General features: G+C 29.3%; 1 protein-coding gene and 6 non-coding genes across 7 annotated transcripts; all 7 read left to right on the forward strand.

Moving 5' to 3' along the window:
• Nucleotides 1-16001: 16001 nt before the first annotated feature.
• Nucleotides 16002-16122, forward strand: LOC124937144. Its single transcript, XR_007099255.1, has one exon. It is a non-coding gene; the product is annotated as a small nucleolar RNA snoR86 (small nucleolar RNA).
• Nucleotides 16123-16212: 90 nt separating this feature from the next.
• Nucleotides 16213-16336, forward strand: LOC124937142. The gene has a single exon (XR_007099253.1). It is a non-coding gene; the product is annotated as a small nucleolar RNA snoR86 (small nucleolar RNA).
• Nucleotides 16337-16372: 36 nt separating this feature from the next.
• LOC124937145 lies at nucleotides 16373-16496 on the forward strand. Its single transcript, XR_007099256.1, has one exon. It is a non-coding gene; the product is annotated as a small nucleolar RNA snoR86 (small nucleolar RNA).
• A 94-nt stretch (nucleotides 16497-16590) lies between these two features.
• On the forward strand, nucleotides 16591-16712 carry LOC124937143. Its single transcript, XR_007099254.1, has one exon. It is a non-coding gene; the product is annotated as a small nucleolar RNA snoR86 (small nucleolar RNA).
• A 71-nt stretch (nucleotides 16713-16783) lies between these two features.
• Nucleotides 16784-16907, forward strand: LOC124937147. The gene has a single exon (XR_007099258.1). It is a non-coding gene; the product is annotated as a small nucleolar RNA snoR86 (small nucleolar RNA).
• Nucleotides 16908-16963: 56 nt separating this feature from the next.
• On the forward strand, nucleotides 16964-17088 carry LOC124937146. Its single transcript, XR_007099257.1, has one exon. It is a non-coding gene; the product is annotated as a small nucleolar RNA snoR86 (small nucleolar RNA).
• A 3960-nt stretch (nucleotides 17089-21048) lies between these two features.
• LOC124934519 (transcription initiation factor TFIID subunit 9-like) lies at nucleotides 21049-21713 on the forward strand. The gene is made up of 2 exons (XM_047475055.1): nucleotides 21049-21326; nucleotides 21405-21713. The coding sequence occupies exons 1-2, from the start codon at nucleotides 21069-21071 to the stop codon at nucleotides 21711-21713; spliced, it is 567 nt and encodes a 188-aa protein (XP_047331011.1). The 5' UTR covers nucleotides 21049-21068.
• The last annotated feature ends 1500 nt before the right edge of the window (nucleotides 21714-23213 follow it).

Consider the following 23213-nt stretch of genomic DNA (forward strand, 5'->3'; position numbering starts at 1 on the left):
AAACAAATCAAGTTCTTAAGGAAGAACATTGATCGTCAAGCATATATCGAAATTGAGTTGGCGCATTCTCTAATTATTCGAGAATTGTTTGGGTGGAGATTTCAGATAAGGATGTGAAGATGAGACGGGTTGAGTTTGAAACTATTTCTATAGAGAGGATTGAGTAAAATTTTTAAAGAGTTCAAAAGAGCTGTGTTAGATTGAAGCTTATAATGTCGACGACTTTAGTTATAAATAATTTGTAGATAGCTCGTGAATGAATGACATGGAGATGAAGAATGATGAGTTTGCGAGTTATAATTAATTATAAGATATGGGTGGATAATCGTTGACTTGATATCGGCGTTTGATAGGACGGATTGAATCAGCCGCAAATCAATTTGGTAAGGTTTAACTAATAATTTTTTTTTAATATATTTTAAATAGTTATTAATTTAACATTAATAGAGCGATTCTCTTATTATTTAAGTTAACTAATCCAAGGATTCAACCTATTAAATGATAAATTTTTTTATTCCTTTGTATAAATATGACACAATTTACAAGATTGTGGATAAAGATAATAAATTTTTAAGTGTGGATAAATTTGAAAAATTGACACAATCTCATGAATAAAGATAATATTCTTCCCTAATATATATATACTTTTGTTGAATAAGAATTAATACCAATTCAATGTTAATTCAAATTTTTGATCTTGATAAAATATTAGAGAAATGTATGATTTCATATTAATTAGACTTTATATATTAATTAATTCTTAAATTTTATAAATGAACTTTTTCAATACTTTTATAAATAAATAAATTATTGTATATATTAAAATTTCAATCAATAATATTATTTCAATATTTCTCTTAAAAAAATCAATCAAATATTTCTTGTTTATCCTATTATAGTTTGGTCCTTTAATACGTACATAACATTATCAAACTATCATACAAATTAAGAAAATATTAAGCCACAAAATCATTACTTAAAAAAAAGTAAAAAAGTAAAGTAACTAACTTTGAAAAAGTCTAATCCCTATAATAAACTATTAATTAAAAATAAAATTAAGTCTTAACTTTTCTAAACTAATTGTTAACTAAATAAGCAAATAATAAATCAACAATTTCTCCCCTAGACTGCATCAGCATCTAGTTAACATCAATGACTCCCATACTCCCTCACTTGTCCTGCAATGTACGAGTTCCATAATAAGTTTACTAGACAAATTCTCTAATAAAGTGATAATGTATATGAATATGTTTGCTTCCATTGTGTAGCACTTCATTTTTAGACAAACTAATAGTGGACACATTATCACAATATATGATTGTACTCTTCTTTTGAAAGTGATGAAGTATTTCTAAGATTCCTCTTATCCAAACAGCTTGACAAACACATGAAACTACTTATCCAATCAATTCTTCTAATTTTTCTCTTCTATAAAGAATGTCCATACTTGTTATCACTTTGATGTATCTGATTATTCTCTTAATCAAATTCAAATATAGTTCATTAGGTGATTTCATATATCGACTCACCAAACCAACTACAAACATGATATCAGGTCTTGTCGCAGTGAGGTATCTCAAGTTTCCAATCATCTGCTTGTAGTTAGTTAGTAGCATCTACTTTAACTCCATCTTCATTATTTTCAACCTTAGTCTCGAAAACAATGAAATTTCTAACAGAATTACAATCCATCATCCCAAATCTTGCCAGAATTTCTTTTTCATACTTTTGTTGATTAATATATATACCTTTATCACTTTAAACTATCTCAACACCAAGAAAGAACTTCATCCCAAATTTGTTATTTCAAACTATTTCTTCATAGATTCCTTAAAAACTCTAATCAACTCTTCATCATTCATAGTAATTATCAAATCGTCAACATAAAGACTTACGTTCACCAATCTTCCTTTTGATTCATTTTTTAACAAACAGGGTAGGCTCCTAAGGACACCTCTTAAAGTCTTGTTGAGTAAAGTAGCCATCTATTCGATTATACCATGCCCATGATGCTTATTTAAGGCCATACAATGCTTTCATAAGCTTGTACACTTTATGTTCTTCACTTATTTTTATGAAGCATGGTGGTTGATCAACAAAAAAAAATTGAATTTATTTTCCGTGAAGAAAAAAGCGCTCTTCACATCCATTTAATACAAGTTCCATCCTTGTTGGGCTAACTTTGCAATCAACAGTCTCACGGTGTCCCATCTTGCCATAGGTGCAAAATTTCATTATAATCAATTCCATATTTCTGAGAGTTGCCACTAGCCTTGATTTGTATTTATCAATCTCATCGAGCTCATTCAGCTTAGTTTTAAAAACCTATTTAACACCAATAATTTTAGCATTCTTTGGTAGCTCCATAAGTTACTATGTCTGATTTTTTTTCTATTGATTGAATTTCTTCTTTCATAGTCATATGTCACTTCAAACTTTTGGTAGCTTCTTCATAGGTTAAAGGGTTCAGCTCTAACATGGCTACATCAACTTCATCAGTCAAAATATCAGCCCCACTAACATAGTCTTGAAGCCATGTGGAAGTCCTTCTGTTTTCTCTTCTATTTTTTTCGGGTGGAGTAAGACTTGAGTCAGTTGAGTCACTTGAATCTTCATTATAGCTTGAATCTTAATTGAAGCTACGATGAGCGATGAGTGTTAACAATAGGATTATCAACAAGTATAACTCTTCTATTTCTTTCGGGTGGAGTAAGACTTGAGTTAATTAAGTCACTTGAATCTTCATTAAAGCTAGACTCTTGACTGAAGCTAGGAGGAATGTTAACAACAAGAATATCAGCAAATATAATTTTATTTCCAATTTGAATAGCTTCTTCCACTTCCTCATTTTCAGAGTCATATTCAGGCACATAATCATTTTATTCATGTTCTGCTCCATCTTTGCATTCATTTTTATCCCACTTCCATCCTTCTTTTTCCTCAAAAACTACATCTCGACTGACTATCACTCTTTTTGACTTAGGATGATATAGTCGATAAGCCTTTGATTATTTGTTAAAATCAATCAAGACATATTTACTAGTCAAACCACATATCTTCTGCAAATTATTTCTTTAAACTATTTCTTGATATTTTTATCATTTTGAAGAGTTCTGAAGGATGTATTGTATATCATTCTCATCTTTTAAAACAGCAAGCTACAAAATATTAGCACACCAATCATACATTTAGATGGATGTATGATAAGAAGGTTCCTGATGGCACAATATCATTATTTCACTAAAAACTTGCCATTGAATTCCATTGTATTGGCTGAGATCAACTTTGTCACTAAAAGTTTGTGGTGAAAAACCCCATTAAAAAGTGACTAATTGGAATGTTGTAGAAAAAATCATAAGAAAAAACACTATCTCACCAACCATAAGGAAAAATGTGTGCATTTTTCGCAATTAGTGTTCAAACTATAATTGGTTCATCTAGAAGTAACCAAAAGCCTATATTTGGAAGCATTTAAAATTTATTTGACATAAATCTCTCACACGTGTAAAAAATCAAACTCAAAACAAGCAATAAGTACAATTTTAAATGTTGCTTCCAAATAAGCTAAATAGTATCCATCATACAGATGCTAGAAACACAATGTTCCAAAGGCTGGGTAGATTTTTTATGTAATACTCTCTTATAATTAGTTCACATTAACCACTGTGATGCTAGTTTAATCGAACAAAAATGACTAGTTATAAAGTAACAGACAGTATGATTTTTTTTTTGAAAAAACGACTTAGCGTCATTTCATTAAAAATTCACAAAAACGGGAAAAAAATCACGAGTTTAAGAGATCATTATAGACAAACCTAAAATGATTTTGAAGTCGTAACATTCTGAATAAAAGTTTTCTTATATGCTGATCACAACACATAGATTCTGAATCTGAGTTGACATCAACAATTTTCAATAAAGAACTTGCGACGCACTACACAAATCTAAAGTATGTTAAAGGAAATAAATGTCCTAGACACAAACCTTAGGTTTTCTGAACCAATTCTCAGGGTTAAATGTAGATAGTCGTCAGAGCAAATCACTCCTTTCCCATGGTCTACAAGAGGAACGTGATGATCCAAGGGCAGAACCACAAGCACTTGTGCTCACCGATGCCCACAGCTGTTGTGAACCAACAAGTGACAAGGCGGTCTTCGAACCTTGTCCATTACCAAGCCAATCTGTACTTCCAGCATTTGCTAGTATGGCAGGAGATGATGCACTTGCAGAATTGATAAAAGAGAGGTAGACAAGTGATTGCAAAGTACCATTCGTTCCAACTGCAGTTATGTCCATAGTCAAATTGGACAGGAATGAACAACGAAGGCGAATAAGGTTGTTTTCTCCTGAGATCGGTTGTCGACGAAGTGGATTTCTGCGGATCTCAACCTCCTTCGACGTCCCTCATTAGAATCGATGACGACCTTGTAGCGACTCCGACGAACATCGGCATTGGCGCTTAGTAAATGTAGAAATAAGATACACAATAGAGAGCGGAACCAATCAATTAAAGGAAACAATGAAACCCTAAGGAAACAATGTAACCTTCTTTTTATTGAAACCCTAAGAGAACGAAACACAAGAGGAGAAAAATAATAAGAACAATAGTTGGCGCATTCTTTTCGATTCGTGGTTTAATGGGATAATAGCTATTGGTTTCAAACCAATCATGGTAATAACTATTGGTTTTCAAACCAATCGTTATTACTTAAGTAATAGCCATTGGTCTTAAAATCAATCGAAGCTAATACTAGCTATTACTCTATTTTTCACTAGTGCTCTTATCATCTAACTTAACTCTTTTTTGATCTGGTATGTGTACATAGGCTACATAACCAAATATCCTAAGTGCCTGACATATGGTATATTATTATTTCAAGCTCCTCCAGGGGTTTATTCTCAAGAGCAGTAGTGTAGCTTCTATTTAACACATGTACGCGTCAATTGATAGCCTCTAGCCAGAAACTTTTTGGCACCATTCTTTCTGACATAACCTATCTAATTGAGTTTATAATTGTATGATTTCTTCTCTCAGTAATTCCATTTTGTTGGGAAGTGTAAGCAACTGTCAATTATCTTTTGATACCTCTCATTTCACAAAAAAATGTTAAATTCTTTTAAAGTGAACTCACCATCTTTATTTGTACGGAGAATTGACACCACCTCACCACTTTCTCTTTCAACTAGAGCTAGAAATACTTTAAATTTATCTAGAGCTTCTAATTTGTCCACTAAAAAACATACCCAATCTTTTTTACAAAATCATCAATAAAATTAAGAATATACTTTTTTCCGTTGTTTGAGGTTGGTGTTATTGGTCCACAAATATTAGAGTGAACAAGTCCAATCTTCCAGATGTTCTCCAAGTAACGAAATTCTATTTTAATGCAATGAAAAGATAAGAAATAAAAAATCTCTTCCTCAGTATTTTGTTTCTGGGTTGTTTTCCCACAAAGTAGTGGAAACACTTATTTTATGAAATCTTCATAGTAGGCAGACCCTCAACCATACCCTTAGTTTGAATGATTTAGGCCTCGTTTGATCTTTGGGTTATAAAGATAATACTTGAGTTTCTTCTAAAAAACCCATGTTTGACCAAATTAGGTAAAAATCTAAGTTTTTTTTCTTCCAGTTTTACCCTTCTAATTGTTTACTTATTTCTATCTTATCTTATCCTCTCCTCTCCTCTCCTCTCCTCTCCTCTCAAATCTCATTTCTACTGATTCATTATCAAATGTCAGATAATTCAGATTCTATTTCTAACTCAAATCATATTTGATCTCATTATTAGATATTTGATCTTCATTTCTCCTCTGATCTTTCCACTCACTCAACCTTGATCAGTTCCTTCAACTCAACCTATATCAGGAATCTGATCAGAAATCAGTGAATATTTTCAGCGAATATGAAGCAAGTAAGATTCGTTCTCATCCTTCATGATCAATTTTCATCATTCATCAACCCTATATAAACTTGATCATTGATACTTTGTAGTTACCTGGAAATAACTCATTTAAAAAAAATCTAAGATCTTCATCGCATCCTAATTCCAGGTGAACGGCTGCAACTCCAGGTTAGTCTTCTGTTCTGTTCTCATATGCTTTTTATTTTGTATATTGATTAGTACTGCTTTTCATTTCGTATGCGGTTTAGTACCGTTCTTTGAATAAATAGATTTTTAGTTTTAACATATACTGATTAGTGCTGCTTTTCATTTTGTATGCCGATTAGTATTGCTTTACATTTTATTTTGTATGTTGATCAGTAAGATTTCCGTTAAAAGAGATTTTTTAGTTTAAACATATATTAATTAGTGCTTGTGAATGAGCTAATTAAAAAATAATAATAATAATTGAAATTATAATTATCATTATTATATATAATTATACTGTTGTCGGTGAATAATTGAAATTATAATTATCATCATTATATATAATTATACTATTGTCTGTGAATTACTGTGAATGAAGTAATTTATAAAAGAATATTAATACAGTCTATGAATGAAGTAATTTATAAAAGAATATAAATCTGTGTATTGTTTTAGTAGAATATTTAAGTTATAGAAAAGAATAATACATGTATCTATTGTATCGGTGTATTTATTTGGTAGAATATTTAAGTTATATAAATGATGTATATATGGTACAACAATAGATATGATAGTATATAAAGATAATATTACCTGCTGGATTTTACAATAATAATCTCCCTTCAGTTAGGAAAATGAGTTTGTCAAAGTGGCAAGGTATTGCTCCAAATACTGCGAAGTGGGAAGCATGTCCCGAAAGAGCAACCTACTTTCTTGAACTATTAGTCATTGAAAAAGAGAATAAAAAACTTGTAGAAGGAGGGCTTCGGAAACTCACATGTGAAATGTTGGCTGAAAGATTTTGGGAGAGATTTCGAATTTATCACACAAATGAACAATTCAAAAACCACTTCAAGAATAAAAAAAAATTATGGAACTTGATATGCCGGGTTAAAAAATCAACTGGAATCGAATTTAACAACGACACAAAAGAGATTACGGCCTCAGACGAATGGTGGGCAGAACATAAGGTAATAATATTTCAATTGAAATTAGAAAGTCAATCCATAATAAATTTTTATTGAATTCTAATTTTATTGGAATATTTTTTTTAGAATTGGAAAGGGCTATTACAATTAAAAAAACAAACAAATAGCAGATTATGACTTATTGAAAAAAAAAATTGGGGGCTCATCGTGCTACTACTGGTGAAAATATGGAACATGTATTAAATATAGACGATGGGTCTGGCGATTCTGATAAAACCATTGATGAAGGTTTTCATGACCCACTTGTTGGTAACCAGAGCCAAGGTACGGAGTCTAATTATGACAGTTCAGGGAGCAAACGAAAAGCAAGTTCATCCAATGCACCCAAAAAAAAGAACGCATGGTTATCTCCTTGCAAAAAAGTAATTTATATGTTCTTTCAAGAGAAAGATACGCACAAAGAGAAATCTGACTACATGAATATATCGGAACCGTATGAACACACGAATGATAGTATGCAGTTTGCACACGGTTCTGTAAATCCATCGGTGGGGTCTCAACCTTCTATAAAGAAGTGTATAGACACAATGCTTAAAGTACACAAAATTAGTAGCAGATTAGAGCTCTACAGGGTTAGAGTGAATGTTTTCAGTGCCCTTCCAGATCTAATGGTTAGTTTCTTGGCAATTAATGATCAATAAGAACAATTAGACTATCTTCGGTTCATAGTTGATGAAAATAAGCATATTCATCCAAGAACAATGAGTAAAGATCTCCCAAGTCATCAACCCTGTGACCTTAATTTTCCACCATACTATCCTTACTCACCACCACCGGATTATTGATCTGTTGTATTTGTTATTTAACCACTATCGTATTAATTATGTATGAGTTTTTTTAAGGTATTTAAGTACTTTGTTTAATTATGTATGTGTCACCTTTATAATTAATATATTATTATTATATGTTAATCTATGAATGTATTTTATAATTATATAGTTTAATTTTTATATTTTCATTATATTGCATGAAAAAAATGGATCATTCTAATTTACCACCAGAGTTAGACTAATATGATCTATATTTCTTAACATTATTGATGGAGATATTAGGAGACACGTTCAATTATTCATTAACACGCCCAATGAAGGATCCTTCTACTCGAGGTATGGAACTTGTACAAGTGATAATGTCTAACAATGAGAAATGTCTAAACATTATTAGAATGGAGACTCATTGTCTTAGACTACTTATAGAACAACTTGTACAAGTGTATGTGTTGCCTATTTTACGATCATCAATTCGAGTTGAGGAACAAGTGGTGATGACCTTACAATATTTTGCACATGGTCAGAGTATGTCTTGTGTGGGAATAATATTTGGCCACTCTAAACAAACAGTATCTCGATACGTTTCAATGGTACTAAAGTCCCTTCATCGACTAAGCATTGCTGAGATACAACCGATTGATCAAAATATTATACATCCAAAATTTACAACAACACCATTACGTCAAATATTTAAGGTTTCAATTTTTTTTTATTTTATATGTGTTGTCTTATGTAAGAAATTATCTAATTTATGTTGTCATATGTGCAAAATTGCATTGGTGCTATAGATGGTACTCACGTGGAAGCGTATCCTAAAGTAGAAAATTCGTATTGTTGGCGTGGACAATCGGGGCACACAACCACTAACGTAATAGAAATATGTAACAATGATCTCATGTTCACTTATTTTGTGTCTGGTGTAGAAGGATCAATGCACGACTCAACTATGCTTGATATAGCACGACATACTTCTCAATATCTTTTTCCACATCCACTCCCGTGTACGTTAATTAAACACATATCAGGTTTATTGTAAATAATACTACAACTAAGTATTAATTTGTTACAGAAAAATATTATCTAGTTGATTCTGGGTATTCGAATCAAATAGGGTATTTTACCCCATATCCTCGAACAAATTACCATCCTCATCATTTCGGAGGAGTACTTCCTTCTACGAGAAAAGAGATGTTCAATATGCAACACTCTTCGCTCAGATCAACCATAGAGAGGACATTCGGAATTTGGAAAAATAAGTGACGAATTATCTCAAACGGAAAATCATTACGTGGATTTAATCTTAAGAAACAACTTTAAATAATTAAAGCAACTGTAGGTTTACATAATTTTGTTCGGAAGAAGAATATAGAAGTCATAGTGGATGATAACCCCAACGATGACACTGAAGTACTAGTAGACGATGATATTTTATTGTCGCCTAATGTTTTACCTCGTAATGAAATGGATCAATTTCGAGATGAACTTTCTAAAAAGTGTATGATTGTATTAGACATGAATAAATGATAATTTTATATGGGTTGTTTAAGATTTTATTGTCATTACTTTTTTTATTTGAATGTCATGTATTATATCAATACAAATAAAATTTTGATAATAGATGTGTTTATATAAGATTGTTAGAGTTGCAATATTTTTTTAAAAAAATTACATTATAATATTTTTTTTATTTTATTAAATTGAAAAAATATGAACTTAAATTAATTAATATATTTATTTAAAATTATGGTTTATAGTTAGTTTATATAAAAAATAAAGTTAGAATAAATTTGTTTATAAATATTTAATTTAGATGAGATATTTTTATAAATTAATTAATATTTGTTAGATAAATATATAAATTTTATTTTTTATAAATGGGTAGTGTAACACCGTTTTGTTTCCCCCCGGTTTATGTCCCGTTCTATTACTTATCATGTGTTTGTGAGACACGTGGCAATATGGAAGGACTACCGCGAGGCAGCTCGAGGTTCAATGATTTCAACCTTGGTTTGCGTACCAGACATCTTTTAAAATGAAACATTTAATTTTTAAAAGATTTTGAGAATACCTGGAGCAGTAATAAATTAATTATGTAAAATAATTAATCTTTTGTTCAAACATTAATAATCTAGGAGGCTGAATAACAATTTAACCTGGCCTGATTTAAATCAATTAAACATAATCAATTTAAAGATTATTCATTTGAAAATCAGAGTCGCCAAGAGATTTTATGAAAATCAATAAAATGATACGTGTACAAACATATTTATACCAGAGTTTCTAAAAAAGTGGTTCGTTGTCTATTTACGCTCGGGAAAGGGCTTTCGCGCTATGTCCTTTGCGCCCGCCTAAGGACGGTTTTCAAAATCCTTCTAAAATAGACAAAGTCTGGCTTCTATAAATCTAATTATAACATTCCTTATCTTTAATTAGTAGTCAAGGGGTCCTAAATGAGGATAAACTTTAAATAATTGTACAAAATTATTTAAAGGAGGTGTGTACCTGTTGCGTTGGGGTTCATATTTAACAAAACCTGAAAATATCAGAAAAAGATGTTAGAGAGTATAACCAAACAAGACCTAACAAAAGAAAATTTTTTTGGGAAACATCCCAGAGAATTTTGAGAATTACTTTATGACCTTGAAAATACCATTTTTTTAGAAAATGGGGGCTTGGTTTCAAAACAGTTTTGGATTTTTTTGAAAATTGAAACCAAACAGGCCTAAGGATTAAACCCTAGGTTCGAGTCTGATCTGGTCAATTTGGGTTTAGTAAGGTTGAAGAGGTTCAATTTTGAGTAAGGGTTCGGACTTAGACCTAGGGCTATAACGGTCTTAGGTTAATTGGGAGTTTGATACTAGGCTAGGGCTAGGGTTTGGCCTAGGCTAAGATGAGGTTAGGTTTAGTTGTTAGTCCTAGGTTAGGTGTTAATGTCAATCCTAGGTCAAGTGGCAAGGTTTGTCCTAGGTTAATTAGGTCTAGGCTAGTTTTGTCGGCCCTAAGACAACTTTCTCGGTCGGGTGGCACGGTCCTGGGCAGTTTCCTCGGTCGCTCGGCTCGGTCCTGGCCTGTTTTTCTCGGCCCGAAGGCAAAATTCCTGGGCCTGGTGTTCTTGTTTTGGTCCGAAACTTCAGAAGTTCATAACTTTTGATTGGGATGTCCAAATCACAATCCGTAAGTTGCAGTAGGTTCATATGATCATGAAGAACAAAAGCCCTAATATAAATCACGATTTTGAAAATCATAAGAGGATCAATTTTAAAACACCATTTCTAGGTCAAATTTTGGGATCTTTTAAATTAGGCCATTTCAAAACCTGATTTTTGTTCCATTAGCTTTGAAATGATGAATATAGTTGATCCATACCAAAACAAGAACATCATTACATCATTAAAATGGTTTTTGAAGATTGAATCAAAATCTAATTTTTTTCAAAAACCAAATTTGATCAAACATGATCAAAAGGGTGAAACAGTTACTTGAAATTCATCCCTAAAAGTTAGGAATCATGTATAGCTACTAATTGAATCAACAAATCCATCTTAGAAGCAAGAACATGAAATTTCAAAAATCCAGATTTTTAACCTTTTTTTCCAAAATTTCAATTTGATCAAACATGATCAAAACATGATTACAGTTACTTATAAATCATCTAATCATGTATACAAACATGTAATACAACTAATTGAACCAACAAAATCAGATTAAAAGCAAGAACACAAAGTTTTGAAATTCAAATTTTCAAGCTTTTTCTCAAATTTCAATTTTGATCAAACATGATCAAAACTTGATTACAGTTGTTTGGAAATGATTCAAACATGTTTATAAACATATATAACAACAATCTGGATCAACAAATCCAAGTTTAAACCAAGAACAAAACATTTCAAAAAATCAAATTTTCAAACTGATTTTTGCAAAATTCTGTTCTAGGTTGATTTGATCGGGTTTTTTTCAACAAAAGCTTACACATGATATATATAATGATTCTGTACAAAGAAATCATAAAATCAAGCATAAGAACACGACCAAAGTGATCAAACAAGAAATTTTGAAAAAAATTCAAAATTTTCAATTACAAATCAATATTCAAAACTTCTGAAATCATACCAACAGCTGGAAAACATTCATAGGAGTTGCTGGAAGTGATCCAGAAGCCTGGATCGAAGCTTGGCTCGCTGGAGAAAGTTTTGAAAAAAAATGTTCTTCGCCGGATTTTGCAGGTCTTCAATCGGATTGAATTGATGTGTAATTCCTGGTTATTGTTTGATGGATTGGTAGTAGAGGGGCAGGGGAGTATTTATAGTGCTCGAAGGTCGGCTGTAGAAAGCCAATTTGAGTTTTCTTTGATCGTTGGCGTTCTTATCCCTAATTCGTGGCAGCCTTATCCCGGGGAAGATAAGGCTTCTAGATAAGGGGGAAACGTAGGCGCTGACGATGGGATCACGTGGGCGAAAAAATCAACGAATTTGATCGCCTGTAGCCGAAGTTAGAGCTTCTGGAAGAAACTCGTCGGCGAGGTCGCGATTCCGGCGACCCCTGCGTCCCAGCGAAGAAGACGGCTGAAACGACGTCGTTTCGCCTGACGTCGTCAGCGTTCCGTCCGCGGTCAGCGGTCTTGACTAACGGGGTTAGTCCATCCCGTTAGTTGATCCGGTGCGGGCGCGCGCACGTGGTTCTGCTACAGCTGGATTTCTGGCGCGCTCTGGGCTGTCGGATGAGATCTGGGCGCTCATTTGATGGTCCAGAATCCTGCTGCAAAGTTTAAACATAAAATCAGCCACACAGGATTATGCAATTTTAATTTTATTTAAAAAGTTATTAAAAAATCGAATTTAATTCCTTTTAAATTCATTTTTTCACCAAAAATTTCACAAAAAATATTTCTAGATTCATAATAACAATTATGATCATATTTTATTTTTTGGAGAATTTTTGGGAATTTTGGGGTATTTTTTTTTAATTGGTTTAAGTCATGAATTAAACATAAATCATGAATAAATCCTAATTGAATATTTTTAACCCCTTCCTTGGTCTAATTTGGGTAAAATATATACAAATATTTTATCCTCAACTTATTTTTGGAATTTTGAAAAGTTCTCTTAATTAAGGTTTAATTATCACAATAATTAATCCTTAATTACGTTTTAATTCCTTCTTTCAAGTTATTTTGAATATAAAAATCCAAAATATTATTGTAATATTATTAAACATAATAATATTATTTTGCAAATAGGGTAAGTCAAATTTTCATACTTACAGGTAGTTTCTTCGGTCAAAGTTTGATGAAAAGTCTCCAATGAATGTGCATTCCAATCTTTTCCAAAAGTTGACTTGACTATAAATTTAAAGATTTTGTTTTTTTTTTTTGTCATTTTTTGACACAAAAAAAAATACATTTTATTGTAGTTGTCCCATATAAAGTAGGTTACACTGTAGTTCAGGAATATAATACACATTATAAATGATTTGTTTATCTCTTCCTAATTATTTTAAGCCATAAGTTATACATAATTTATGTTTAAAATTATAATTAAATAAATTCATTTTTTTCTTAAGTTTAATTTTGATAAAATAAATATAATAATATTTTAACCTCAAATTATTTTTAAATTTTTATTTATTTCCTAATTAGAGTTTAATTATCACAATAATTAACCCTTAATTTGATTTTAATTCCTCATTTAAGTTATTTTGAATTAAAAAATTCAAAATAATATTTTAATATTATTAAAAATAATAATATTATTATAAAATAGGGTATGTCAAATTTTCATGCTTACAAATGGTATTCGATCTCCGACTCAAATTTGGCATTCACGACTTGGACATCCTTCTAGCGATACTACATCTTTAGTTATATCAATTTTAAATTACCATTTTCAACTAGTAATATTATTTCTTTTTGTGGATCATGTCAATATGGCAAAACACATAAACTACCTTTTTCGGCTTCTAAATCTACATTTATGGCTCTTTTATACCTAATCCATTCGGATGTTTGGGAACCTGCTTCTGAATTGTCGTCTACTAGTTGTCGTTATTTCGTATATTTTGTGGATTATTTTAGCAAATTCACATAGACATATATCCGCTAAAGAAAAAGTTTGATGATTTGAATACGTTTATATCAATTTTCTTCAACTTGTTGAAAATTTGTTTAGTCGTAAAATCACTAATTGAGAATGAGAATATAGAAATTTTAAATCATTAACGGATCATCATGGTATTTTATATCGCTTATCTTGCACATATACTAGTAAGCAAAACGGTATTGCTGAACGAAAAATTCGTCACATTATGAAAATTGGTCTTACTTTATTGGCTCATTCATATATGCTTCTACATTATTGGAGTGAAGCTTTTGAAACAACCACATATCTTATCAACTGTCTTCCTACTCCGACATTACAACAACGTTCATCATTCGAGACTATATTTAACTCTTCTCCTAATTATGATTTTTTAAGACATTTGAGTGTTCTTGTTATCCACTCACACGACTGTACAATCAACACAAATTCGATTTTAATACTACCGAATGCAGTTCCTTGGTTACGGTGCATCTCACAAAGGTTATATCTTCACATTCCGTTTGGACAAATATTTATCTTTCGACATGTCACTTTTGACGAACTCACTTTTCCATTTAAAAGTAAGGACTTTGTGCACTTTTCTAAATCACTTGAAGATAATTAGACATTTCTTCCAACAACTATATACTTAATTCATCAATACCACATTTATTATCTCGTATCATTTCATCGTCTCCACCATCACCCTCTTCGACCTCCTCATCATCATCAAACACTATATCATATTATTCTACTACTATTATTATTCATAACACAAACAATTATCACAACAATTAATACACTTAAATCTTCTACTAATGAGATGATCACACGCAACAAAGCACAATTCATGTCATTATCAACTCTCACTATTAATTCTTTCGCTACTACACTTACGTGCTTTACTAAAACTAATAAGAATATGCAATGACATCTTGCCATGACAAATGAATATAATGTTCTTATTCAGAACACAACATGATACACCATATTGTATTATATTTAACAATAAAAATATCAAAATGAGGTTTTAAAAAAATTGAAATCCTATATAATACGTTTTATCTATCTCAAAATTTAACTTATAAATGTTATTAAATTGGTTAATATATACCTAATTAAAAAAAATCAAAATATTATTTTATCTAAAACAATAATAAATTTATTAAATTTATTTTTACCTAAACACAAACTCTTGAGAACCAATAACTTAATAAATAGATCAAATCTTCTACTACGGAATGGGGTGTTCCCCTGTTGCGGACCAATCAAAACTCAGCAGCATTATTATATTAATAAATTAAAATTAGGTTGAAAGGAAGAGAGAACCCCTAAACCCGTAACCCGTATTTCATTCTGAAAGAAGCTTTACTCCTTTCCGCTTTTGTTGAACTCGAAATGAAGTACGGGTTCCGGGTTCTCTTTTCTTTTAACCCAGTTTTAATTTATTAATATAATAATGCTGCTGAGATTTGATTGATCCGCAACCTGGAACACCCAATTCGATAGCAGTAATAAAATATAACTTGTATGTATCAAATATATTTTTTATAATATCTGAGTTTGAAATGATATATATCAATGACCTTGTTTGTTTTGACTAGGGATTGTGTTTGGGTTGATTTTTAAATTAGTTATAAATTATAATTTTTATAATATGTTATTAGAGTATTGTTTTGGACGAAATAATATTTTGGAATATGTATATATTAATAAATTTAATAATATTTATTCGTGTTTAGATTAAAATAAAAAAGGTCATTACTAATTTCTTTAATCAATATTTAAATTTGTTGTATGAGATAAAAAAAAAATAATGAAAAGAAATAAATTAATGGGCCTCACATAATGGGCCTAACATAATAATGAGTGTATTGGACATTTCATTTTTAGGGTTTCATGTCTCGCTGAAGCTATATAAAGCAAACACAAGGAAAAGTACTACAGCAACGCACTTCACCGTTTTCTTACTTTAGATTCTTGCTTTAGATATCTTCATTTTGTAGTTCATTTCTTGCTTGCTTTCTAAATTGATTGATTTTCTAGATCTTGAGTGAATTATTGAAGCCAATTTGCAGAGCAAGTGCGTCAATATTCAATGATGAATTACTTGCATTGAAGGTTGGCAATAGTATGAACGATTCTCCGTGCCTATCAAATCTCAGTTTTGAATACGGCCTCGAACAAATCGCTACATCTCTTGTACCTCTCTTTCATCTCTACTTGTTTATACTCGATCTAGTTAGTTAGATCTAGTGTTTTGTGTATGTTTGTGAAGCCAATTTGCAGAGCAAGTGCATCAATGATTCAATGATGTATTACTTGCATTGAAGGTTGGCAATAGTATGAACGATTCTCCGTGCCTATCATATCTCTCAATTTTGAATAAGGCCTCGAACAAATCGCTACATTCTTAGATCTATACTTGTTATTTGAAGCCAATTTGCAGAGCAAGTGCGTCAATGATTCAATGACGATTCACTTGCATTGAAGGTTGGCAATAGTATGAACGATTCTCCGTGCCTATCAAACTTCTCAGTTTTGAATACGGCCTCGAACAAATCGCCATATCTTCTTAACTTGTCCTCAATCTCTACTTGTTTATACTCGATTCAGTCAGTTAGATCTGATTCAATTCGATTTGTATTTTATGAAGCCAATTTGCAGAGCAAGTGCGTCAATGATTCAATGATGAATTACTTGCATTGAAGGTTGGCAATAATATGCACGATTCTCCGTGCCTATCAAATCTTAATTTTGAATACGGCCTCGAACAAATCGCTACATTCTATACTGGTTAGATCCAATCTTACTGTTATTATTCATGCATAATCGATGTTTGTTAGAAGCCAATTTGCAGAGCAAGTGCGTCTATAATTCAATGATGAATTACTTGCATTGAAGGTTGGCAATAGTATGAACGATTCTCCGTGCCTATCAAATCTTTCAATCTTGAATACAGCCTCGAACAAATCGCTACATTCATTTTACTTCTCTTTGATCTATTCTATCATTTTTTATATTTGAAGCCAATTTGCAGAGCAAGTGCGTCAATTGTTTCAATGATGAATTACTTGCATTGAAGGTTGGCAATAGTATGAACGATTCTCCGTGCCTATCAAATTTTTCAGTTTTGAATACGGCCTCGAACAAATCGCAACACTAAATCTTACATTTCTATGAATTATCTCTGTTTAGTATACATCTGGATTTAGAGATATTTAACTAGTGAACTTATTAAAGATTGACCTATCCAAACACTTTATACTTCTTCGACTGTGAAATTAGATTTGAGGTTATCATTGAAAAGCAATACGCTTCATAGTTAAATACACTACTTCAAATATTGTTTCACGTTTCAAAGAAGTATAAAGTGTTTTGATGCTCTTTGATAAAGTTCAATTAGATAAATTCTCTACACCAGATGTTTATTCTCATAGGTTATTTGTGGATTTTAACTCGATAAATGTTTTATTATTTATTAAAATAATACAATTATGACAATGTGATAGGATTGGATAGGGATTTGCAAGGTTGGCTCTAATGTCTATGGGTGATTATTGTAGTTGGAGTTCTTATTAACGAATTTGGCAGGATTATGATTTTCCACTAGACTTTCAAATGAACAAGTTGGGTTTTCATATCTGGACAGGATATGATGTAGCTCGTAATGTGAAGAAGGTTATGATTGTTTTGGGGTCAACTATTTTTTATGAATGCCGAGCTTACAACTCTATTCTTTAGGGAAAATATAGGGAAAATATTGTTGAGTTGGATTAGGGCTGAAATAGAAATGATTATATCTTTTATGGATTATTTTACAATTTCTTACTCTATAAATAAAGTTAGAATGGTTTGTACTTTTGATATTCTAATTTGCTATATTTTCTTTCTCTAATTACAAAGTTGTTGTTCTCGGTAATCTTAAACTCCCAATTTGTTTTTCTTATATTTAATTTGTTCTCTTATTAATCTCTTTTAATTACTTCATTAGTTTCTTTTCTATAAATGAATGATAAGTTTCAGTTATTGTAACTTTAAAATCTCAAAACTAATCAGAATATTGAAAATTATGCCGACGAATACTATGTGAAAAGTTTTATGGGAGGCTTACGACCTGAATTGAAAGAGGTTTTAAAGATGACAAGGATCAGTGACATTAGATCCGATAATAAAGTTGGTTAAGATGAAGTACGAGTTACTCGAACCTCCCTCTTTGTAAAAAAAAGAAATTGTTCACAAAATTATCAACTCATACCGCAAATGTAGCACAACCCAAACCTCCATGAAGCAATAGCCAACAAAGTATGTTTAGACCAATTATTAACAAAATTACTACTGAAATACGAGTTAGAGATCTCATGTTTGTAGAAAATGAGAAAAAAACGTGCTAAAAGTATTTGGTTCAATACAAATTTAAATTTTGTGGCCCTTAAAATTAAAATAAATATAATAGTGGTACATCTTGTCAAAAATGTATTAAATATACAAATTAAATATATAATTAAATATATAATTAGATAATTGATTACCAAAAAGAAAAAAATATTTAGTGGTCGTATTAATGTTTTTGGTGTTTTTGAAACATTCATTTGATAATATTTGTGATATATTGTTTATAATGTTTCTATAATAAAAAAATGATAAATATTTTAAAATGAGAAGAGATTATAAAGATAAACCTACTATTAAGAGCAAATAAAATAAATAAATTTAAAAGCGTTAAAGGCATATAATATAAATTAAGGTTAGTGATATAAAAATGTTAGTGATATAAAAGAATTATGAAGAGAGAAAAAATTAATATATTATATATATATAATATAGAAAAATAAGTAATATATATTATTATATTATAATGAGTGAGAAAAAAATATATTTATATATATAGAAAAATAAAGTTAACGTATTAAAAGGAAATAAATATATTATATGATTAAAATAGATATTTTATAATATATAATGTATATTATAAAATTTAAAATTTTATACTAAGAATTTAAAATTTTTGGGCTACGAAGAAGTGAGGTTTCTATGTAATATAATTGTATTACCTCTTGCATGGATTGAGGATTTGGTGAGTGTAGCAACGATGTAAATTGATTCTAAAAAATAATTATTAATGTATTTTATATTTAATTAAAATTTAATAATATTAAGGAATTTAAAGTTAATATTTCATTAAATTAATAAAAATATAAACAATTAATAATGTGTTTTTAATTATTGATTAATGAGAAATTTACAAAAAAAAAATATAATTATATTTTTAATAAAATATAATTTATAATATACTTTATTAAATCAATTTATAATTATTTTTTAACTTATATTTTAATTTTATTTAAATTAGAATTATTATAAAATTAGTCAACAAATTTTTTAATAATTCATTTTTTATTATGTAAATTTAGTATAACTATATAAAAATAATTGTTTATTAATATTTATACTTTGAAAATGAATTAACAATACTACTATTACCTGTTCATATAAATTATTTTAAAATTTAATAGTTTTATAAATTTATTTAATATTTTAATTTATTTATTATATTTAAAGTATAATAATAATAATAGTAAATTACAACTAAATATTTATTTATATTTATACTAATTATTTATTTTATTTTTAATTAATATATATATATATAGCTTTAAATTAAAATTATATTATTTTAAGTATAAAAAAATGTAAATGTGATAATATGATGTATATTTAAATATAATAATTATTTATAAAAACTAATAATGTTAATTAAATAATAATAGTATGATGTATTATTAATGTATAAAATAACAAAAATGTAATTAATTATAAATATTATTATTTATTACAGTTTGAGATATAATTGAAAGTTTTCATAAAAATCTCAAATAAGAATAAAAGAATAATTAAAAAATAATGAGGTGATTGAGAAGGGAATTATGTCTTATCATTTTATTTTATTTTTTTAATTAATTAGAACAAGTTTAATTTCGATTTCTTTTTTCAAATTCTCTTCCTAATCATTTTATCAATAATAATTAATTAAACTAAATAAATTATTTAATTTATTATATATATATATATATATATATAATTAATTAATTAATTTTATTATTTGTTCCTTATAATTTTGAATTACAAGTTAAAACCTAAATTAAGTTGAAAAAATGATTGGATAGTATTATAGTAAAATTATTAATTAAAATATTTATTTATTAAATATTTAGACTTTTAAATTAGTCTACTTTCATTATCTCAGATTTTGCATTTAATCATTGAGCTAATTCTTCTTTCTTCTTGCGGTAATTCATAATCAGAGATAGAGGCTAGGTGAAGGTATCATATGTTGATTTGTTTGTTCTTTGTGTTAATGGATCATATATTTAATTTATATATATATCATTCGAATTCCTTGTAACCCTAGATCGCATCAATACGATCATAGTTTGGTTCTGATTGCATCAACTTTATGATGTCTTGCAAATCATCAACCCTAACTTTTTGTTATTTCATCTTCTTTGTGTAAAATTACCAATGCCAAGTTATCCTTAGTGGAATAATGAGAATCTTAATTAGGGTTCTTTGGAGTTGATGTATTTCTTCAGTTCTTATTGTTGCTTTCAAAATCATGGAATCATTCAATGTCTGAATGGGGATGAATTCTAGATTGTTTGACTTCTCTTGTAGATTTTTGCTTTATTGTGAATAATGTGAACAATTTCATGCAAGATTGTGAAGAACACTAGGTTTGTATTCTGAGTGAATTTAGGGTTTGTATTCAAAGTTAAAATCTTATTTGATCTAGGGTTTGTTTGATATAAAAAGTGTTATATTTAGGTCATATTTTGTAAGGTAGACAATTTGTGACCCGATATGAAAACACAATCTGAACACGAAAAATTCAAGTTAGGATATGACCCGAAACTTTATTTCTGTTTTGTGTTGATGTTATTTTAATCTGAAATATAGAGATGTGATCTTAATTACATCGGGTTGGGTTCGAGCTGAGTCAGATGAATCGGGTCGGAGTTGAATCAATTACAAATAAACATGTTAGGTTAATGTTAAAAGATTTTGATCTGAATTAATATCGCTTTATCCAGGGTAACAATCAATTAATATATGTGACAAAACTTTGATTAAATTTTCAGATAAAATGTCAGATGGAGATGAAGATATCCCTAAGGATGCAAAGATAGTTAAAACACTTCTTAAATCAATGGGAATTGAAGATTACGAACCTATAGTTGTTCGCCAGTTCCTTGAGTTGTGGTATCGATATGTTGTTGATGTATTAACCGATGCTCAGGTCTACTCAGAGCACGCTGGTAAGTCTGTGATCGATTGTGATGATGTCAAACTAGCTATTCAATCGAAAGTGAACTCAAGTTTCTCACAACCCCCACCACGGGAGGTAATCCAATGCATTATTAATGTCAATTTGATCACGTTTGAAAACAGAACTTAATAATACATTGTTTTGTTTGTTAAGGTTATGCTTGAGTTGGCTAGGAAAAGGAACAGAATCCCATTGCCAAAGTTAGTGTCACCTGGGATTCCATTACCAAATGATCATGATACATTGATTAATCCTAATTATCAACTTGGCATCATGGAAAATTTTATGGGGCAGCAAAATTTGCGAGAATTGATGGAGGAGGAAGATGATGATGATGATGATGAAAAGATTGATGATGCTGTTGATGTTATGGACCATAATCCTAACCCTAACCAAGAACATCGAGATACAAGTACACCTCAGAGAGTTTCCTTTTCAATTGGAGATAAACGCCAAAGATAAGGTAAAGTTTGAATATTTCTGATGTTCTTTATATCTGCTTCAACAAATTTTGGATAAGAATCAGAACTAGTTTTTGATGTAATTTGAGAAGTATAATAAAATTAGTTTTTCCTAGGTAAATTTGATTTGATTTAGGGGAGTTTGGTTTATGGAATGTGATTAATAAATGAAAGGAATGACAATAGAAATGATTAGTTTGGTTAAGACCTTCTAATAACTATTATTGTCTTTATAATAACTATTATTGTCTTTATATTGTTTGATTTGATTAGAGAGATTATTACCATTATTATTGATAATGTTTAGTTTACCTATAATATAAATGATAATATATTTATTTGAATAAAGTTAATTTTGATCCTCTGAGTTTATTGTCAATTTAGCAATCCATCATCTAGTTCTTTTATTTCTTTTGTTTTGATATTACAAATTCTTTCTCGAAGATAAGCACAATTAACTACACAATATTGAATAAATAAAAGACCAACATATTTGTTGAAGTAGTAATATTTTTTTTAGTTTTCGTCGTCTTTGTTTAGTGAGAACCATTTTCAATAAAAATGAGAATAAGAAATCATGAGAAAAATGTTCATTATAATAATAATATTATGAAAAAGGTTAGTCTTTGCACTTAAACAAAATTAACATAGCTATAAACTAAAATAAATTATTTTAATTTCTAAATAAAATTAATACCTTCCAAAGCAAAATCATCATCTTTAGTTGTTTTTAAATAACATCGTATTCAAGCAACAAAGACTAACTAAGAAAAAAAATTACTCAAATAGATATTAAACTTCATTTAGCAAACATAATTTATATATCCACTCAAATAAAAAAAACTATTTATAATAATTTGATCTAAAACTTTATTTTTAATCAATTTTTATGACTGAATTTTCTTATTACAAATCAAAATAACCATTAATAGATTTTTTTTTTATTTTGTTAAAAGATTTTAATTTTTAATGTTCATTTACGATTTAACTATAATAATAATTAAAACTCAATACAACTTTAGACCAAATTATTACAACTTAATTTTCTTTTTTTTTTTGAGTAAACATGTATGGATGACTACTCAACAAACAATAGAGTAACAATGATCAAAATTAACTTTAATGATATCCAACAATCATCGCTATAATATAATGTAACTGTATAGATGAAAAAGTAAAATAATCTCGAAAAGAGGTTGAATAATCCTCATTCAGGGTGTGTTACCATCTATGCCCATATATATATATGATGTTTTTATTCATTTTTCTCAAAAGTGTAATGGTAAAATTGAGAGAATAATGTGTAAATTTCTATAGGGATCTTCTAATTAATCCTTCTGTCATCTAGTTAGTTGAAATAAGGTTAAATGTTTTTAAGAATAAAAAATGTGTGGATATTCGAGATCTTATTTTTTTTATAAGACATTTTTATCAAAATTGTGTATTAAATTTGCAATAGAGCCGAATAGTTTTTGGGCATAGATAATCAAATGTAAATATG

The sequence above is a fragment of the Impatiens glandulifera genome, chromosome 4 (genome assembly GCF_907164915.1).
Source record: "Impatiens glandulifera chromosome 4, dImpGla2.1, whole genome shotgun sequence".
NCBI lineage: Eukaryota > Viridiplantae > Streptophyta > Magnoliopsida > Ericales > Balsaminaceae > Impatiens > Impatiens glandulifera.

Excerpts from the sequence above, each read along its gene's own strand:
- LOC124934519 (XM_047475055.1), top strand. The coding sequence starts at position 21,069 with ATGTCAGATGGAGATGAAGATATCCCTAAGGATGCAAAGATAGTTAAA. Across the intron at positions 21,327-21,404 it reads CACAACCCCCACCACGGGAG|GTTATGCTTGAGTTGGCTAG; the intron begins GTAATCCAATGC and ends TTGTTTGTTAAG.